At 34.1% G+C, this 13,133-nt stretch overlaps 1 protein-coding gene and 1 long non-coding RNA gene across 4 annotated transcripts in view; one reads left to right on the top strand and one right to left on the bottom strand.

Annotated features, from left to right (window-relative positions):
- Window positions 1-13,133, bottom strand: part of LOC123717446 — a 38,559-nt gene that overhangs the window by 2,703 nt on the left and 22,723 nt on the right. Inside the window, exons 6-11 of one of the 3 annotated variants that reach the window (XM_045673434.1) lie at window positions 11,895-13,087; window positions 11,050-11,391; window positions 10,829-11,001; window positions 10,202-10,585; window positions 8,654-8,811; window positions 7,994-8,280 (exon numbers count right to left, since the gene is read on the bottom strand). In XM_045673434.1, coding sequence (XP_045529390.1) covers window positions 7,994-8,280; window positions 8,654-8,811; window positions 10,202-10,585; window positions 10,829-11,001; window positions 11,050-11,391; window positions 11,895-13,087 — 2,537 coding nt within the window. Of the gene's footprint in view, window positions 1-7,993; window positions 8,281-8,653; window positions 8,812-10,201; window positions 10,586-10,828; window positions 11,392-11,894; window positions 13,088-13,133 lie in introns of all 3 variants that reach the window. The other 2 variants (XM_045673433.1, XM_045673435.1) reach the window with 2 other exon arrangements.
- On the top strand, window positions 1,643-3,696 carry LOC123717448. Its single transcript, XR_006754818.1, has 3 exons — window positions 1,643-1,888; window positions 2,140-2,344; window positions 3,193-3,696. It is a non-coding gene; the product is annotated as an uncharacterized LOC123717448 (long non-coding RNA).

Below are 13,133 nucleotides of genomic sequence, written 5' to 3'. Positions count from 1 at the left end.
CAACCTAATGGGATATAGATGTGGTACAAAACTTAAAGACTATATTTTTTTTTGTTAGTTTAAACCATGTGAATGTTGAGGCAGTCTGATTTCCTGATACAACCGGAACAGGACGTCTAAAGGGAACTAAACCTTCTGAGTGACTGAAACTAGTGTTATGAATATAAGCGCAATTGTGGTATCTCGGACACACGAATATAATGTCAAACTTTAAGGAACCTTAGTTTAAGAATTTCACTAGTACTGTAGAAAATTAAGTCAACATAATCTTACTAGCCATAATTGTATATGCTAGATTGAAATTAATGTAAAGTTGTTTTGTCAACTTTATTGTAAGAAATTGTTTTTATAACATAGTTCTTTATCATTATCAAATGAAATCCCGGAAATTTCAGAATATCTCGATCTCGATAGCAACCATAGTTTAGTTTCTCATCCATTTCTGGATATATAAGCGCACATAATGGATTTGAATTCCCGCATATCATCTTTTATTTAAAGATGACAGAGTACTACCAAAAACGATAATCACGATGATAATTAATTAGTTTTTTTTACATATTCGTAGACGTTTTATGCATTATTATGTACATACACACCAAGGTCGAGTTCAGACTTTTTGCTATACATAAAAGTTTACCTTATTCGAGTTTACTGAAACAATTAATTTTAATTACAGGAAATGATGTAGACAATGACGACAATAAATACATTAAAAAGCAAGTTTTATATATTAAAAGATTTGTTGAATTGTAGAAATGAGTTATTATTACGTTTTAATTGCCTATTCGTAGCCTGAATACTTAAACACTACGAAATTAAATGCGTTTAAATTACAATTATGTATTTATATATTTTACTCTGCACAAAGACATCATTTAACTTTACGCCTAATTGAAAGTAATAAGTAATTTCCAACTAACGTAATTTACTAAAAAGGATGTTTGACATAAGAAAGTGTCCAATAATACTAACAGTCTCTATTAAGGAGAAGAAGCTCTGTTCTTGTGTATTTGTCTTTACAATTATTTATATGGCATTAAAAATAATAAAGCTGTTCCGACATTTTACATTATAGGCAATGAAATTTTAATATGCTGTATAAATTATTGCAAGATTAATAATTAAATATAGCTTTTATTGTTCCTGTTAAACAAATGTTGCGTTTAGTCAGGCAAATGAACAGCAAGTGTACGACAACTGAACAATGTTTATTATTGTTATAATAATTTGCATTTGATAGGGGACGCAATTTAATTTATAGGATATGTATAGGGGAACAAGCTTAACCTCAAGTTTGTGGGGTTGGTGCCCATGTCCCACGGCCGCCATGTTGGAAAAAGGGGTGAAAACACGTTATTGGCTATATCTCCTAAACTATCTATCGTTCATAAAGTTGGTAAAGACACACTTTGTAGCAAATCGATGTTGCTGGAATTAAGTCTATGTACTTTTTATCAAAAATCAAAAATTCTAAAAGTTATAAGTAAAAAATTGAAAAAATTTACTATTTTGCTTAATAACTTTTTCTTTATATTTTAACAAAAAACTAAGCCAGAACACTATTATTATAGAACGTTTGCACCTGGAACGTTGTAATGTCACTCAGCTCAAGTTTAACACCTCTCAAATATGACAGAAGTTATGAAAATCATATCGTAATAAAGTGTCGTTTCATATACTACTTTTCCTGAATCGGTCATTTTTACTATAGAAATTTGTTCATTAAAAGGAATGATTTAAAGTATCTGGTAACAAGTATTTACTATTTTGCAATAAACACATAAAATTTTAGTACCGCCTAGCCAACGACATTTACACTTATTTAATTCTAAGAATCTTCTAAAACTCGAATAAATTATCGGTGTTTTTGATGGCCGTCATCAGGGTAGCCACTTTACATATATAATATTTTTAAGAAATCAATATATTTTTGATATAGATTATATTAACAAAATAATAAGGAACAAGTCCTAGGTGTGCTCCACATGCCCCTTAAGTATAATAGCAATTCTAAATGGTCTTTATATTAAGTTTATGTACCACATATTTTACGTTTGTAACTGCAGCGCTTTTAAAAAAACTACACTGAAATAGGGCTGCATCGTATGATTATTTAATAAACATTTTTAATTCCAGAAATGATTGATTCATAATCGATACCAGCGCTTTACAGAGACCTACTGTCTAGAGATACATCTACGAAGTTATATAATTGAGATTATATAAGACTTGTATAAAAAACGAGGTATACCAAAAACTGTTTGGTGCCAACCCTATTCCCCTGATCAGCATTTTGTTGACTCGAATTAACGAGGTTACGCGTTTATTGACTCACCACAAGGTTTGTTTTAGATCTGAAGTGTTAGGTGTAGTAATCCGGCAAAATCTTACAATTTGCGAGTAACTGTCAGACACACTAAATAACTAACAGTTTCGCAAAGGTAAATAGCAAGTTGACGCTTTGGTTCCTAAAATATTCAACAATAATGCATGAACCAAAATCATCACTACACTTTCTTGATAATTTTTTTTACACTTAAAAAGCTTGATGGAAACAACCTAATACTAGCGGAATACAACTTATTCATCCACAAAAAAATATTAAAGCAGTCATTCCGTTTCGGAGGACTACGACGACTACGACTTTGTCCATTACAAAAAACTTAGGTGATAATATTACATAAAAAAAACATTATAAATGGAAATCCCTATGTAGATTAATATTGGCTACATTTCCGCATAATTTTTATATAGTTTATCTGTAGCGCTGATTGCATCCTTAAAACACATTATGAAATTTAACAATAAATCCCGTATCGGTATCGCGTTTGGTCGCCAGTTATACCAGTGTTTTTTTTAAAACAATTGCACTTTGTCCCACACATACATCTTCTACAAAGCTAAGGTGTGGGAGACCCAATGAATCGAATATTGCGAAAATGCGATTTTCCATATAATTCGCGTTTAACGATATAATGCCTGTTTTATTGTCTTGTTAAACTTTAGTGTGACACATGAGACCTAAATACCTGCCATTATTACAATGTAAAGGTGTATTGTATTGATAATACGAGTTAGATTATTATTGGACACTTTGTATAATTGAATAGTCATTGTGAGGTTTGAATATAACTTATATCTTGTTGGCAATTAAAAATAGGTTTTCAAATAAAAAGTAAGAATTTTCAGCGTAACCATAGTCTGCAATGGAATGCCCACTCCTTCCAATCATACAAAGCAAAGTGGTATGTAAAAGAAGACCTAGCCGCAGATGTGGTTATCGAATGTTCGGAAATGGTTTGGCTACAGCACCAAATCATAGCCACCCATGATGGTTACCAACATTCGATAGGCTCTATAAGTGGAATAAAAAGCTTTCCATTTTATAAAATATTACATTTTTCGTATTTAAATATTGCTTATAATATTTTATTATTTGTTGTTTGCAAGCCTGGCTAATTTCTGATACCACGATCATTTAAAATAGCTGTACTATTACTAAAATATCTGAAATCATTTCTTTTAATAGCTTAATACGCAAGCAATTAATTTCTTTCGAAATATAATTAATTAGAATTAAAATCACGAACCTGACCTTTGGATTTCGTTTATTTGTATTACGAAAATACCACTTCAAGCCAAGTTACCCTGACTAAATCACGAAACAAGTTTAATAAAATTGGAGAAAGGATGGTCAAGAGTGCCTTTCGGTAAGACATCATTGTTTTATCAGAAGACGAATCTACATAAATCATATACCTATAATAATCTTCTCATATTACACAGGTTTATTATCGATATTAGGGAAAAACCATAGTAATGTCGAAGGCGGTTTAAATAGACGTCAGAAATCGTAAACGCAAGTAAAGCAATCAGGGATCATAAGTTAAATCCTAAACGCGTTTTAGCAAGAAGTTATTGCCATTTAAGGCCAGATAATTGAGGAGTGTAATAGCGTCTTTTCGTACGATTCTGTCCTCAAGACCATCTAGAGGAGAAAATATAAATAACAATTCGCCAGTTCCGGAAGTCGAAGCCATCTAGAATTATGTTCTTATTAGAACCAGATTAGGTCTACGAAAAATAATAGACAATAATTAAAACCAGGTCTCACACTTACATTTGTATCTTAACGCAGACAGGTTGAATTTTTGTGACCATAATTAAAAAAAAGTGTAGGTATCAAATTATAATAAATATGAAATATAATCATAGTAAAAAGCAGTTTAAGGATAGTAATAAATAAGGCGGTTTTTTAATCTAAAATCGTCCCATTCTAAGTCAATTTATTTAAATGAGTGTGTGTTTGTATGCAAATTACGCTTAAAACTTGAATTTCAACCTTGAGAACACAATATAGACAAAATCGCGTGTTTTACATTTTTCATAATTGATGACATCACTTTTTTGTTATTATTTAATCTGTTTCTTATAGTCTTGTGATTCAAGATTGATATATTTGCTATGTTGGTAAAGGTCTTTCATATTATATCTATGTTAAAGAATTTTTTAAAAGCTTTTTTAATTTATTTAACGTGCTTAAAGTTTACCTCCATTGCTTCGTGGACATATATGCTTTTAATATAAAATTATCTAATCACAGCTATCCTTATTGTCTTTGGTTAACATAGCTTTTACACATTGAAAGAAAACATTTTTTTACCGGATTAAAGCTTTGTATTACTATAAACTTATAATTATTTTACATAATTTTAAATTTAAAATTTTCCGACGTTTTGCGTGCTTTACACGGTTAAAAAATTGTTTTTTTTTCAACAGCTATCCTTTTTTTAAGAATACTACATATGGCCATTATGATTTATGATTCCTTGACTACAATAAACTAACTAACATCTTTACTGGTGTAATAATACATTATATTTATAGAATACTTAGTCCCAACGCCGCTTGACAGAATGAACGCGATTACCACAAAAACCGTATCGAACGATTACGGGAAAATAGCCATCGTGATTCCTGGGTAGGTTATATAATTTAGAGATTTATATAAATATTATTATTTATTAAGTGATCTAAAAAGCGAGAAGCGAACAAAGATAAAATTAGAGGCTAGTTTAAAAATGATAATACTAGTACGCCATGGCTATCAGACTATTTCATCACCTTTCTGGAAGTAATAGATCATTGCCGTGTAATGCTTTCAAGGGTAAGGTGTTTTAATATCGTGGGCGAGAATTTAGACCGTAAGATTCTTGTTATATGATATTATGTATTTCATATGCTCAACAAAGTGTAAATCTATAAATTAATTATGAAAATCACTATGATATTTGCATGCCTTTTTTATGGCTGATTGTGCGGATTTTTTATAATTCATCGATCAAAAAACCACTTCTTTTCAAATAGTTCTTTAAAACTACGTCCTAATGAACTTGGCATTACGTTATAGAGTCGTTTCCATATTTTTAAGTCCTTAACTGTTGGAATTTTAAATTAGAATACTTAAAATTCACAGATCAATAACGTGTTTTGTCAAATCTCTATAATTGGCATATCTTTATAGGTTTGGTATAATTCATATTTATTGATTTGTCGTAAATTATTTGACATTATTAAGGCTTTGACACTAACATGTTTCGTAAAGTTTTATTTACAATTTTTAGTTATAAGTTTATTATTGCAGTAGCGTGAAGATTATATTAATTGAATTTTTACATTTTACGCATTTTAAAAGTCAAAGTCAAATCATTTATTCCAATCAGACCAACTAATATGGCACTTTTGAACGTTAAGTAAAATATAAAGATAATTCTAGGTGCAACAAACTCCACACTTACTCTTTTAAATTAGGATTTACAATATCTGTATACAATAGTTAAATAATTATATGTGACTAAAAGTTAATAAGTTACCTGTCTATAACAAAGAACTGTTCGAAATTTAAAACTTTTTTGTTCGGAACTTTAAACCTAAGCGACGTCAGCAATTTATCATGGTAGATAGAAGTTGGTAGCCCGGGAATCAACAACTCCAATATAATCATTAGACAAATCGGTTGCAATATCTTACCATTCGTAGTTGCTACAGATCCTAGATATTTATGGATAAAAGGCTGTCATTAAGTATATAACTACTATTTTACAGATCACAAGGCACATAAAGGTATATACATTTATTGACGCCACATATCGACAATGACCCAGAAGCCTGCTTTCTTGCACGCGCGTTAATAATGTAAAAACACTATTTTGACACTCAACACTTATGTAAAGATAAACGCTGAGTCTCACACGGATCGTGGTAACTAAATACAATTTAATAGTGTGAGAATCGTTTGGTATATTGTACTATTAATTTATTTGTTTTACATACTCACATACAGAACAGCCTTCCTTTATTTGAATTTCGAAAACTTTTTATGTAACTTTAATTTCGAAACAAAGAAAGATCTCCATCGTCCGTAAATTATAATAGACTAAACAAAATCAGTGGCAACCTTTTCATGTCTGGCTTCAGATTTCCTTATCTGTTCCATGATCTATTGTCAATCTAATAGGCAAGTAGGTGATCAGCCTCTTATGTCTGACATACGATCTCAGGGATTCTCTCTCATAGTTTTAAATAAATTCTTTTCGTGTCATACTTTCTAATTATGTAAAATATTGAATCGGTAAACTATGCGCATAGGTCCTTGTCAAATTAGATAATAGTCACAATTATATAAATAATCTTTCCGGGGTCAAAGTAACATGTGACGAATCGTTGGAATGCTGTCTCTATTTCGTAACGATCCGTAACTAGTATTAGCTAATAGTGAAGCTCACGCACAAGATTTATTAATTTCACCAGGTTTTTAGTACCCGCGGAAATATTCGTAATGTATATCTATTATAAAATGGACACAATATACAATCACACATGTATGGAGGTGTTGTTGACTTATGTCCCGTTTAAATCTAAATTCATTTTTGGAATAGTATCAAATATTGAGAAGTTCGTTTGAAATGACTGCTTTGAGCTGTTTCATGAATTTAACCGATACAAGGTGTAGAAAAGCTTTTTTGAAAAATTTCAAACGGGTAGGAGGCTCATCTAATATTAAGTTATGCCGCCCCATGGACACTCAATACCAGAGGGCGAGTTGCCGGCCTTAAAAATGTAACAAATTTTGTGGAACAAGATAATAGTTTTGGCCTAGTAGCTTCAATGTGCAACTCTTATCTTTGGACTATCAATATTTTGTGTGCATTTGACTCCCGCTCGTAAGATGAAGTGGACAACGTGTGTCAGACACAAAAGGCTGATCACATACTTGCCTTTTACTACTTTATTATTAAAATTACTACTATATTATATAAAAAATAAATCATATTTTGATTAGAATTCTTGAACTTCTGACCTCAAATTTTGTGACCCTCGTTTGACCATCAAGTATCGTCATCAATTATGAAATTATAATCAATAAAATACAATTTTATACGTTGTCCTTTATACGAGGACTAATTATATGTTAATATTTAATTAATATCTGTGAACTGCGAATTTAATTAATATTATTTTTAGCGTCATCGCCAAGAATAACTGAATATTACAAAATGTGCATAATAAATTGTGTCATACGAACTAAATGTTAATTATAAAACAGGATATAACAAGGAATTGACGCTAAACGATAAAAAACACCTCGCACTTATTGTTAACACTTACTATGCAAAAAAAACTTAGTTTTGTATGGCGCAGTCGCGAAAGCTTTTTCGGAATAGGCTTAAGAATATTGATAGCGCAAAATCACCTGCATCATGGCACACCCCACAAACACATCTTAACATTCACACACACAAGATATGTTTCAACTTCTTTTTATATATTATGTATTTCATCTTTGGCTATATATTTAGTATAATTGTTTTTTGTTAACAGAAAAGATAGCCCTAAGTAAGTAAGACTATTAACCCAATCAAGACTATTAATCTTTGCCACTACAAGGGCTACTTCTGAATCAGTAATTCCCTATCCTTAAAAATCTTACCTTGCAACACAATCTTGCCCCATCCAGTAACGATACACTCTCCAACTCCATTATAGAAGGGTGCGACAGACTCCTTTGAACTTGGCAAACAAATTGGGTTGATGTTCTTCGACAGCCTAAGGTTCTCTGTTAATACTAGTACTGCAGCATCATAGAGAAGGCTTCCGGGTTTGTATAGGGGATGACGGAGGATGTGTTTCACTTGAACAATCTGGAAAGGTAGTGGTTCGTCGTCGATTCCTAGTTTCCATTCCCCACCCTTGATAAGAACGTTCTTTGCTTCGAGGCTGAAAAGAAACATGATGTTTGAGACCCTCTACACAATCAGGAAAATTATTTTTTACAAAATTTCCCCACTTTGAGTAAAGCTACTTCGTATCTCAAGTTGTATGTTTCGCATTTGTCCAAAACAGGTCAAATGCGTCATCATCATCAGGTTCCCACAACATGGATTTTTAAATAATTCAGGCTATTGGCTCGTGCGGCATTTATAAATAATTCAGTTTGTATCTGTTTCTTTTACACCTACGCTTTTACATATACATAAGTTTATAAATTCAAACTGAACAGAACTTGAAAATTATTGTGTTAACGTACATAAATAAAATAATAAATAGTGAGATTTTAATGGAAAATTACTCTGTAAATAATAATACACACCCTTCAACGCAGGCAGCGGACGTGACGACAACGTCAGGTCTTGTGATGACTCCCCCACAAAGGAGACTCTTGTTGGTCTGCAGCAATACCATAGCCTGCCATGGGATCTCCGCGAAGTCTACTTCTAGATCTGCCTTATTACCGTATGGTCTTTGGGGCTAAAATAAAAGAAAGTTTTGAGTAAAAATTTATTGTTAACAAACTTCGCAAAATCGCCTTCCCAGAACTTAAAGATTACTGCAGAAATAATTTTTTTTTAATATTGTTTTGCCGATTATTATTATTTTCTAACAAAGAGTAAGTCTAGAAAGAAACACACCTAAGAATAAAGAAGTAAACCAGATGTATTTGACATAGCCTCGGATTTCTGTATATCCTAGATAATCTTTCGACCTCAACAAAAATCACGCGCCTAACTCAATAAACCAATAAAGCGTACTTAAAATCCTCAAATTTATTTGAACTTCTCACACGCCATACATAACGATTATATTCAAATTCTGAAAATGTTAAGGCTAAATAAACACGGTTTTGTATGACATAACTAACGATAACTATTGTTTTCTATTTAGCCATGAAAAACAATTTGCAGAAATGAGATTTAGCATAGTGCCATTGACCTAAAATGTTGCAATTTTACAATTTATATATACTAATACATGCAAATCATATTGAAAATGCATCGCGCCTTTCGTAATAATGTTATGCTAAAATGAACATTTATACCTTAATACGCAGTTATATGCGTTCGCGATAAGTAATCTTTTAAATGGTTTGGGGTCAAACTATTCAGATATAAATTCAGAAAACGTACAAAAATTGTGCTAGACGAATTTCATATCGATTCTGCAGACGCCCTAATACATATTTTGGCATGACTCTGTTCCTAAAACTAACAAAATCATCGCACGCCAATAACAACTCTCAGCCACATTCTCAAATACAGAGTGTATTACACGCACACACACTCATTCACATACATTTACGCATACGTAATTTATTTCTTCTGATTGATTAGATGTAACATTAAGACGATTTTTATGCACCACAGAATAATTGTAATCTAGTTACACACAACACAAGGACGAAGTGTGGGGACAAGCGTTATATCAATATTGTTACAACCATAATAATATTATTATTGTTATTTAGTCGAATTTCTCACTATGTATTAAATGCAGAATTAGAGTTGGTTTACTTATGATATTGACTAGTGTAACCTCCTTACTAATGATGCTTTAAAACTATTGCGAATTTATTATTATTTTTATAACTCTACGCTAATAGAGATTGATTAGCTTTATTTAATTACGTCCGACTCGACCTGTTAGCTTAAATTTAATTGGTCTCAATTTTGTAACTGTTTTGCGTACGAGTTAGACTTGACATTAATTAATTTTCTAAATACGTATTGCTTAAAATATTATGTCACAACTACATACAACTACTACATTTTAAGAACGAAATAAATGAAATTATAATTAATTCAAGGGATTCACATTTGTTTTAGTATCGGTAACGATTCTTATGAAATATGATTCAACTTACATTTAGAAGTCCGCACTTTCCATCTCCATTGTATCTCTGTAGGAAGACTCTCTGCACTGATTCTCCGTACTCGTTTTCAACTCCAAAGCCATTTCCTTGGGACACCGCGAATCCTTGACCTTGTCTGATGCCAGAACCAAATCCTTGAGAAATAGCTTCCCCTTGCCCTTGTTCAATATACGCGCCACCTCCTTGGCTCACTATCGTTCCTTGCCCGTTGGTAACATACTGGCCTATTCCTTGCGTGACCTTTTGGCCTTGTCCTTGGGTAACCTTTTGGCCTTGTCCTTGGGTGACCTTTTTTCCTTGGCTTTGGCTAACAAGTTGCCCTGAGGCTTTTGAGAGCCCACTAGCTTGGTTGATCACTCCAAAGCCTTGTTGTCCCTATTGAATAGAATAATCGAAATATCATTTGAGGACCAATATATTCGAATTTGATGAACTAAAATCTATCTTTATATTTACAATCTATGCAATTTTTAGATATTAAGCGGTTATAAATGTGAAAGATTAAGTTATGAGACTCAAAAAAGCTTAAAACACTTCTTTACTATTATTTCGTTAGTTGTCCGTTTACGAGTTAATTGCAATCTAAAACTTTTTTGATGTCTTTAATGTGTTACTGACCTGTCCTTGCGTTTCATATTGTCCAATTCCACCCACTCCAAATTGTCCTTGACCACCAACACCAAATTGACCTTGTCCCTGGCTAATAAGTTGCCCTTCACCCTGTGACACTAACTGTCCTTGACCTTGACTAACAATTTCTCCTTGTCCTTGGGACACTAAAAGGCCTTGACCTTGGCTACCAAACTGTCCTTGACCAATGGCTCCTTGTGCGCCAATGCCTTGGCTACCAAACTGTCCTTGACCACCAATTCCTTGATAACCAAGTTGTCCTTGACCACCAACTCCTTGTGCACCGATTCCTTGAACGCCAAGTTGTCCTTGTCCACTAACTCCTTGTGCACCGATTCCTTGAACGCCAAGTTGTCCTTGACCACCAACTCCTTGTGCACCGATTCCTTGAACGCCAAGTTGTCCTTGACCACCGTTTAATTGTGTGCCAAATCCTTGATTAGCTATGGCTCCTTGGCTGCTTACTCCTTGAGCACCAATGCCTTGAACACCAATTTGTCCTTGTCCCCTAGAGAAAGCATTGGTCACTTGCGATCCAGCTCCTATTTGACCTATGAGTAAGAAATAAATACTTAGGTAAATAAATTCAAATAAATTTGACAGAAACAATTTTAGACGAGAATCCATTTCCAATATGATAGAAAAGCCAATGGTTAAGGCAATATACGCTTATAACAATAAATCAGTGTCAGTTCACTAAACTGTCCTACTTGAACATTCCATTTTCATACAATAATATAGTTTATAAGATTTTTACACTTTTTATTGCAATAGCATGATGATGATGTTTACTTTCATATTGTTTTAGTAAAATAAATAAAAACATTACAATTTTTTCGATGGGAATCGTATTGATGTATAATGAACGTTATAAAATATAAATGTAACTCGTTTAGAAACACCGTCGCATTAACTACATTCTAAAGAAATATTTAAATAAATCTCTTTTGTTATATCTAAGTAGTATTCATATTTTCATTTGATTGAATAAGTAGGTTCTTGAGCTACTTTAAATTCAACCTTATCTGAAGATTACTGGTTTTAAAAGACTTACCAGTAGTGCCTACACCAATCTGTCCTCTGCCGACTTGTGAGTATTGTCCCTGTCCACCAACACCAATTTGACCAGTTCCTAGCTGAGTGTATTCACCCTGATCGACTACTCCTATTTGCCCAATTCCTAACTGTGTGCCTTGGCCGACAACGCCAGCTTCGAATACACCTTGACCAACTAGCCCAGTTTGTCCTCTTCCTACTTGTGAGTATTGACCTTGACCAGCTAGTCCTACTTGTCCTACACCAACTTGTCCTTGTTGCCCTACTTGGCTTACGCCAACTTGTCCTTCTCCTAATCCTATAAGGTTAGTTTGGCCTGCGCCGATTTGGCCTCTGCCTACTTGTCCTACTCCCAAAGTGCTTTGGCCTTGTCCTACAACTCCGAGTTGTCCTCGTCCAGTTTGAGAAAACTGTCCCTGTCCGGCTACTTGTCCTACGCCTAATTGCCCTTGTCCCACCCCCACGGCTTGGCCTACTCCGACTTGACCCCTTCCAACTTGAGAGAACTGTCCTACGCCCAATTGGGTATTTACTCCTTGGCCGACAATACCAGTTTGCCCTCGTCCTATTTGGCCATATTGTCCCTGTCCAGTTACACCGATCTGTCCTACTCCTAATTGGGTCCCTTCTCCCTGTCCTACTACACCGATTTGTCCACGACCAACTTGACTAAACTGTCCTTGGTTTGCTATACCAATTTGTCCTCTTCCTACTTGACCATACTGTCCCTGTCCGACTACACCGCTCTGTCCTACGCCCAACTGGGTGTTAACGCCTTGACCGGTAACGCCAATTTGCCCTCTTCCTACTTGGCCGTACTGTCCTTGACCGTATTGCCCGACACCTAGTTGAGTGGCATCACCTTGTCCTACTAAAGCTACTTGTCCTCTTCCAAATTGACTTGCAAGACCAACTTGGCTCTTTCCTACTTGTGAAAATTGGCCTTGTCCAACGACTCCAACTTGTCCTCGGCTTCCGAGGCCATACTGACCTTGTCCGCCCTTAGTAAATTGGCCTTGGCCGCCCTTGGTGAATTGACCTTGGCCGCCCTTGGTGAATTGACCCTGGCCGCCCTTGGTGAATTGACCAACTCCTGGTGTCGGTTTTGGTATGAATGGAATGGCGGTTGTGGGGAAGCGTGAAACTGGACTTGTTGCGAAGCCTGTTGGTGCTGTAGGTTTTGGTGTCGTTCTGTGGGATAAATTATCAGAATGCAATAATTGCGGTTGAGACCGTC

Source organism: Pieris brassicae, chromosome 12 (genome assembly GCF_905147105.1).
Source record: "Pieris brassicae chromosome 12, ilPieBrab1.1, whole genome shotgun sequence".
NCBI lineage: Eukaryota > Metazoa > Arthropoda > Insecta > Lepidoptera > Pieridae > Pieris > Pieris brassicae.
This window is presented reverse-complemented; position numbering and strand designations above follow the sequence as displayed.